Below are 8,074 nucleotides of genomic sequence, written 5' to 3'. Positions count from 1 at the left end.
TATAAGGCAGGTGTTAGGCAGGTGTTGCAGTGAAAAGCCCAACAAGCTCTTTAATGAAGCATAGGTGTATGCAAGCAGGCAGTCTGCCACACTTTGTAATGACACAAACTGGCCCTGAGGAGTGGGAGTCCTGGGTATTAGGCTTCAGGGGATATGTTGAGACTGGAGCTGTAGCCACAGACAGATTAAAGGCACACTATGCAGGTTTTTTAGCTTAATATGCAAGTGTTTTAGCTTAATTTACCTTCATTTACCAGCTTCAGAGTCATTGGAATGGTTATATGACTTTTTTCGGGTTAAATGGTGGCCGTCTCGCTTCCCCCTAGCAAGGCACCTAACCCCTCACTGCTCCCCGAGCGCCGCTGTTGTTGCAGGCAGCTCACTGCGCTGGGAGTATATATACACTTATACTTATACTATATGTATTGACATAAGAGTGACATTACACTAACTCTTGCCATCCAGGCAGTGGCTCCAGTTAATCTGCTTGAGCACATTGAAGGCTTGCTGCAAAGGAAACTGCAGCTGCCATGCTGTGAGTATCAGTTGCACTGACTACTGGAAGTGTGAAGGGGGTGACGTCCGCTGCTACAAGCCATTCAATACATAAAGATAAAGACCACGAAGATGAGACTGAAGAGAATGAGGAAACAAATGATGATGGTGAAGGCAATTGTGTGTGTGTGTGTGTGTGTGTGTGTGTGTGCGCACGCGTGCATACTGTATATAGTTATTTTACAGTGTGTGTGTGTGTGTGTGCATGCTCTATACAGCTCTTGTAGTTAGTGTGTGTTTAGTGTGTGTCTGTGTGCATGCTATACAGTTCTGTCTTTTATAGTTCTAATACCCAGGACTCCCACTGCTCAGGGCCAGTTTGTGGCATTACAAAGTATGGCAGACTGCCTGCCTGCATATATGCTTAATTAAAGAGCTTGTTGGGCTTTTCACTGCAGCACCTGCCTTACAGTCTAAACACTTCAATAAAACCAATCCTTTTCTTCATGAGCACGATGAAGGCCGGAATAGTGTACTAGGTCAACACTGCCTCCTGACCAGGTTCCTTAAAGGAGAATTCCGGTGTGATATTGACCTAAAATGTATTGAAACATGATACCGAGTGTGAACGTATGTCTCATAGCCAGTGGTGGAATGTAACGAAGTACAAATACTTCGTTACTGTACTTAAGTAAATTTTCCACGTATTTGTACTTTACTTTATTATAAACTAAAATTTATAGTGCATAGGCTACTTTTGACTTTTACTTCGTTACGTTTTACAGCAATTATCTGTACTTTTACTCCGCTACATTTCTACAACACCATCGTTCCTTTTTACGATACATTTTATAATCAGTTTTTTTTTCTCTCTCTGACAAACACGTTTGTTTTACCGGGGGGTTGCTACCAAAGATTCTGGAGCGCTACGTGCATTAGAAACATAAGCTTCTAGTCTATACCAGGCAAAGCGTGAGCTTGTAGCCATCTGCATTCGGTAGGCTATATTCACCAGACCCATGGCTACACTGTACATGCAACTGTGTGCTGTGCCTTTCTCTGTCTGTTATCTGCAGCGTTAGGGCCTCCTCTCCGATGAGATTGCTATCCGCGGATCAGCGAAGTTACAGGCTATGCCCATGCTTCTGTCACACGTCTGATCATTTGCGGCACAAATGAATGGTAGACTATTAATGAACCGGTGGCCGGAAAAAACGTAACATTTTCCAGATTAGGAAATATTCCTTAATTGTGTGTGATTAAATAAAGATGCATAGCCTACAATTGGGGGGTAGTAACGTGAGCGCTTATTCAATGTCTATGCATCTGCGCAAGTGAAACTGAACTTAATCATAAAGACACCTTTCTCAGCAACTTTTCTGTTCAATCAGCATAATTGACATTACGATCCACCCGACGTTTCCCTTGTCTACCCCGTTAAACTTCAGGCTCTCGTGTTTTGCTGAATGATATTACTCAGCAGATCACCCTAGTAGATAACCAGAATTACAGTCTCTAGAATTGTAGGTCAGAATGTAAACTGGGCCACAGATGGTAAGCACAATTACATTAAAACTATCTAGTCGAGTATAACCTAAAACTAGCTTAATTAAAATGCCACAGCCCATACTGATTTTTCCTTTTAGAATATAGATATTAAGAGAATAAATCATTATGCAAATACTTTTACTTTTAATAGGAAGTACATTTAAAAACAGGTACTTTTTACTTTTACTTAAGTAGGGTTGTCATTGTGGTACTTTTACTTTTACTAAAGTAAATATTTCTCTGTGTATTTGTACTTTTACTTAAGTACTGAGTTTCAGTACTTCCTCCACCACTGCTCATAGCCCATCTCGGCTTGTCCCCTGCACTCCAAAATCTGGCGCTAGTTAGCCGATGCTACCAACAGCTTTTTCAATAGTGGTGCTTCGGCATCGGGCTAGCCATGCAAATAAATCACTGTTTTACACCCATTTACGAGGCTCAATGTATCTCCACGCTTCATTGGTAGACTTCCGAGGGCCCTGACATTTAAAACGAGACATTGAGAACTTTGAAAAAGCACTGGTAGTTTACTTACAAGACAATTTATACAGACAGTATCTTCACGAAGTTTAGCGTTTGCAGCCATCTTGAATTTAGTCACGATAAGTCGAGCAACGAGTAAGAATGAACAGGTATGATAAGGTATCAGATTCCAAAAATAATTCAGTGGAAATGCATGGATTCCAGTTTCTTCCAGTAGCAGCAACTGGAATCCATGCATTTCCACTGAATTATTTTCGGAATCTGATCCCTTATCAGGAAGTCTACCAATGAAGTGTGGAGATACATTGAGCCTCGTAAATGGGTGTAAAACAGTGATTTATTTGCATGGCTAGCCTGATGCCGAAGCACCACTATTGAAAAAGCTGTTGGTAGCATCGGCTAACTAGCGCCAGATTTTGGAGTGCAGGGGACAAGCCGAGATGGGCTATGAGACATACGTTCACACTCGGTATCATGTTTTAATACACTTTAGGTCAATATCACACCGGAATTCTCCTTTAAAGGTTTTCACCAACTCAGACCCACACAAAGTGTTTTCCCTTGGAAAAATATTTTGAGCCTGGCTTCATCACACAATCTGATTTTGTTTGTAAGCAAATGAGCGCATATTTAACGAGATAGGGCATCATTTGCATATTTAAACATTACAATAGAAAAAACATGCAATACATTTTTTCTCATCTTAACATAAGTAATCAACTGAGAAAGTGTCATGGTATCTATTATTTAAAAATGTTACCCTATTCACCTGTAGTGTCTCACTTTAATTAAGCAAGTAAGTATAGTATATATACTCTTTTGATCTCGTGAGGAAAATTTGGTCTCTGCATTTATCCCAATCCGTGAATTAGTGAAACACACTCAGCACCCAGTGAACACACAGTGAGGTGAAGCACACACTAATCCTGGCACAGTGAGCTGCCTGCAACAACAGCGTCGCTCGGGGAGAAGTGAGGGGTAGTTTTATGTGCTCACGGGGAACTTTCAAGTGCTCAGTCGAAACCTTCATGTGCTCACGCAAAACCTTCATGTGCGCACATGAAAAGGTTTTGTGTGAGCACCTGAAAGTTTCACATGAGCACATGAAAAATAGTACTCTGACCCTGGTGATTGGCCTGAGGCAAATGATTAAACGACATAGTAGATGCAATTGTGATAAGGCCTTGAGTGCCTGATATAATCAGTCCATACAATACAATCAGTTCAAGTTAGAAAGCTGTGTTGTGACTTGCTTTTTTGGCCACCCGGGCAAATAATGTTAGAATGAAGAAACGTAATTTTCATCAAACAATGCAAGAGAATGTGTGCCCTGAGAATACTGTTTAAATAGGCCGCTAAATTACATAAATGCTGAAACTCGTGTGGAACGTGCGTCAGCTCATTTGTTCAGACTCAGTCTAGTGTGAATGTCATATGTCGCAACGTCAGGCGTTAAGCAAACAGAGAGAGCGCCTTTGCCCGAGCCAAAAGACTCGCCCGAAAGGAATGAGTGGCTCACCAGCATGTGATACAACGTGGCCAGCCTCTGTCTTGCCTTCCGTCGGGATGAGAACTCAGACTCTGACGTCATGACCAGTTGAACTCCTTCTGCTCCAGATTCCTGCCCAGGCGTGCCTTACTGTCCACACCGAAACCTGTCTTACCTGTCTCTCTCTCTCTGTCTGGCCCTCCCTCCCCCCCCCCCCTCCTTCTCTCAATCTTCCACTCCTATTCCTCTCCTCTTTTCTCCTCTACTGTCCCGGTTCTCCAGATTTGAGGCTTGTCATGACTAGCAGGGGGACAGTGTCTCTCTCTGTGTGTGTGTGTGTGTGTGTTAATATTTGATTAGAGGGAAGAGAGCAGAGAACTGGTACCATTTTGCCGTGCAGAGCTGTTTTGCAACACAAAGTGCAACACATCTTTCGCTTCTTCTGCTTTTTAGCATGTGGCTTTGAGGGCGTCTGGAGGAAACTGTTGCATTTGCAAACACACACTGACAAAAAAAGTGCAGCAGCAATGGGTAAGTTCAACCAACAGGATGCAGACCAGTTTTTACTTTTGGTATGAAAGTTCGTTCTTGAGACGAGACGGGTGTGTGAGTGTCAAGGAGATGGCTATCAAACTGCTAGTTCGTTAGAATATTGGTGTGTTCAGCTGCCTGTTCAACTGGTAAGGATGCCTGCTGGGACTATTATATAGGCTACAGTATTGCGTATATACTCAATAAATATAATATTGTATGACTAGTTTAGGTCGTTGAGATTTATTGTCACTGTTTTTGGAGTTGTGAAGGAATGTTTACCCTGATTGTCATTGTTCATTGATTCATGGCCATCTGAAGTCTCCGTGTATTTGGCCAGATACAGTTACAGTTTGTATGTATACTGTAAACTCTACTGGTAAACATTACATACAGTATGACAGTGTTTTATGTACAGTATGGGTGAAAGCTATAGAGCCAATCTCCTTACCCCTGTTGTTGTAGTGGGTGGGGAAAGTGAGGAATGTCTGTCCAGGGGCTGTCTAGATTCCAAAAAAACACATCTCCTGTAGGGACATGCTGTGTCCTAAATAATTATTGACCACATTTCTTTGTGCGTATGTGTTGGCGAATAAAAGCAAATATTTGCAGATCACTAAGTTGCTGCTGCTCGACCCACTGGTTCAATTCCTCTGTGTTTATGTCTCTTGCATTTCACTTTGGAGTATCCAGTTCTATGCGTTATCAGTAGTTGTTGTGGCATAGCCTCTGCTTGCAGGGGCATGCGTTTCCTCGAAGTATTTCATGTAGTTGTTGAAGTTTAGTCTCTGAAGTAACTTCATCATTCTGCCAAAGGAGCATAACTTCATTGTCCAAACTCATCACCAACATTATGTTCATTTTGAAATAAAAGACAACCATAAATTCTGATTGCAAAATATGTCAAGAATTCCTGAACCAGTAACATGAATCATTCTGACGCAGTGTGAATAGTGAATAGCACTCTACAATGAACAATTCATCTGAAGAGTTAATATGGCAGTGTAAGGGTTCCTCTTTCAGAGAGCAACAGGAGAAAAACATGCTTTCTTTCAGCTGAAGTAGTGTTATGAAGATGTCTGGCCTCTGTTGCCCTTCTGCACTATAACTAACCCCTTGACCCCTGATACGCTCCCTCTCACCTGTTTGTGTCTCCGGCCTGCCACCCCTGCCCCTCCCCAGAGGTCTTGGTGCTGATCGACTTCGAGGGGACGATGGGGGACGAGATGACGGTGCGTGCGGGAGATGTGGTGAAGAACGTCACCAAGGCCCGGGAGGACGGCTGGCTGCAGGGGGAACTCGGGGGTCAAAAAGGGATCTTTCCGGCCAACTTTGTCAAGGTCTGACCCTCCACACTTTCTGCATTGCATTGTATCATAGGATTTCGGTCAAGGCCAACCTAGGCCACCCAACTTCAGGCTCCCAATGTTTGTGTGTGTATGTTCAATATTTTTTTTTGTTTGTTTTCACACAGGAAGTGCCAGTGTATTTAATTGGAGACAGCAACAGGGAGCCAAGAAGCATGAGGAAATGTGAGTGAACGTTTAACTAGTCAATGTCACACTGAATAATTTGCTCTCTGTTTGACAACGATTACATGAGGGATCTCAAAACCAACATCCGAGCAGTTTGTTCTGTCTCTGAATCAGGCCATTCACTGTTGTGGGTTTGTCGTTGTCACTGACAAAATTACATGTCAGTAGGGGAAGGGCCCATCCCTGGCCTGTGGACACCACTCTTCAGATGTGGTCTTGAGGCGCTTGGGTTTGTGGTGGGGGACAAAAATAGCCTCCATGTGCACTGACACAACAGCATGCACACAAACAGCCAATTAATAAGGGCGCTGCCAAGCTCCATGGCCCACTGAACTTTATTTTGTTGACACCAAACTGTCCTGACAGGTGGTGCAGACAATCATTTCCTGACCTCATGGCAAACTAAACATGTTTTTAAATTATCTGTATATATCATTTACAATTGATAGTGCATTGGCCTGTCGTCAGCTATTATGATGACAGCTCTAATCCAAGAAATCTTATAATAACATACAGATTTTCCATTCCCGTTTTGTATTGACTTTTTGACTTTTTACTTGTAATGAATGACTTGTAATTGTAACGAAGTCATCATTTATCAACATGATATTATATTACACTGATACAGAATTATTTCAATGACAGGTCAATATTGTTTTATTTTTAACTTATAGCCAAAATGGTGAAGGCACCCTCTAGAAAATGTGAGGTGACATTTGCATATGCTCCAGAGCATGAGGACGAGCTTGAGCTGGTTGTCGGGGAGACTGTTGAAATCCTCAGAGAGGTAAACGCTGCTTTCAGTTTCATCCACAATGACGAGTTTGAAACAGGTCCAATTCACTTCAAATAACCTGTACACAAGCAAGGAAATACTGTAAATACCGTTGTGTTCTCTGACATCCTGTAACATACCAGATTATTTGTATTTATACATGTACCTACATGTGTATATGCGTGCACTGAAAATGCTTTGTTTTATTTGGGCTGTGACTGCATACCAGTCATTTATCGCCTCGAAAAACCTGTTGTCACAGAGCTACTGCTTCTGTGAAGTAGCATATTTGTCTCAGTATTAGCACCTTGCATACTCTTTCATGTGTTGAAACCCTCAGGAGGGTGTAATGAACATGTGTGAACTCAATTTGCTGTAAACTGTTAAATTTGTCTTTCTTATGTGTTTTTGCTTGTTTGTTTACTTGTGTTTGCTTCTTTTCGTCCAATTATATTTTATTGTCTTTCAATTCTCAGATTGAGGATGGCTGGTGGATGGGAAAGAATAATGGCAAGATTGGAGCGTTCCCTTCAAATTTTGTCAGAGAGATTTTTGTCAGTCCAAAAGGTAAGAACTGTGTAGTTCTGAGTGAGGAGGTACCACACTCACTCACATATGCTCCATAGAACAGAGCACACAACCAGCTGAACTTGTCATTTTTGTTCGACTGAAGAAGTGTATGGTGAAGAACAATACCAAGATCTATATCACTTCAGCATAGATCATACACACCCTATTCAATACATTGCAGATTAGTCATACTTTTTGTGAGACTATCTTTTGATGATCGAATTAAAGAACATACTCAAACACATATCATTAACACAGGCCGTATGACACAACAACATTATGTAATTTCCCATTGGAACTATCGTGATCTCACCTTGTGTGTTTCTTGTGAACCTTGTGAGTTTCTTGTGAACCTGTGTAATATCCTATAGATGCCAAGGTGACGGAGGGGAAGGGCCGGCCCAAGCTCTCTGACGCCATGTTTAACAACAAAGAGGTCGGTGGAGATTAGGAAATTGGTTCATTCCTTCTATTGTCGCTGAAAGGAACATAGGGGGCAGTGACTTATGCTAATGTTTCTATTCTTACTCTCTTGTGTTCACAGACACAGCACCAAAGGAAAACAAGTGTGCGCAAAAAATCCTTCAAAGGTGTGTGTGTGTGTGTGTGTGTGTGTGTGTGTGTGTGTGTGTGTGTGTGTGTGTGTGT

At 42.0% G+C, this 8,074-nt stretch overlaps 1 protein-coding gene across 2 annotated transcripts in view; it reads left to right on the top strand.

Moving 5' to 3' along the window:
* The first annotated feature begins 4,322 nt into the window (after window positions 1-4,322).
* The window catches only part of sh3d21 (SH3 domain containing 21), a 20,217-nt gene continuing 16,465 nt past the window's right edge, over window positions 4,323-8,074 (top strand). Inside the window, exons 1-7 of one of the 2 annotated variants that reach the window (XM_042108241.1) lie at window positions 4,323-4,546; window positions 5,729-5,886; window positions 6,021-6,078; window positions 6,756-6,868; window positions 7,333-7,423; window positions 7,798-7,862; window positions 7,971-8,016. In XM_042108241.1, coding sequence (XP_041964175.1) covers window positions 4,543-4,546; window positions 5,729-5,886; window positions 6,021-6,078; window positions 6,756-6,868; window positions 7,333-7,423; window positions 7,798-7,862; window positions 7,971-8,016 — 535 coding nt within the window. In that variant the 5' untranslated portion in view covers window positions 4,323-4,542. Of the gene's footprint in view, window positions 4,547-4,577; window positions 4,696-5,728; window positions 5,887-6,020; window positions 6,079-6,755; window positions 6,869-7,332; window positions 7,424-7,797; window positions 7,863-7,970; window positions 8,017-8,074 lie in introns of those variants that run through there. The other variant, XM_042108242.1, reaches the window with a different exon arrangement.

Source organism: Alosa sapidissima, chromosome 10, assembly GCF_018492685.1.
Source record: "Alosa sapidissima isolate fAloSap1 chromosome 10, fAloSap1.pri, whole genome shotgun sequence".
NCBI classification, from domain to species: Eukaryota; Metazoa; Chordata; class Actinopteri; order Clupeiformes; family Clupeidae; genus Alosa; species Alosa sapidissima.
The sequence above is the reverse complement of the archived record's forward strand: the minus strand, read 5'-3'. Positions and strand labels throughout refer to the sequence as shown.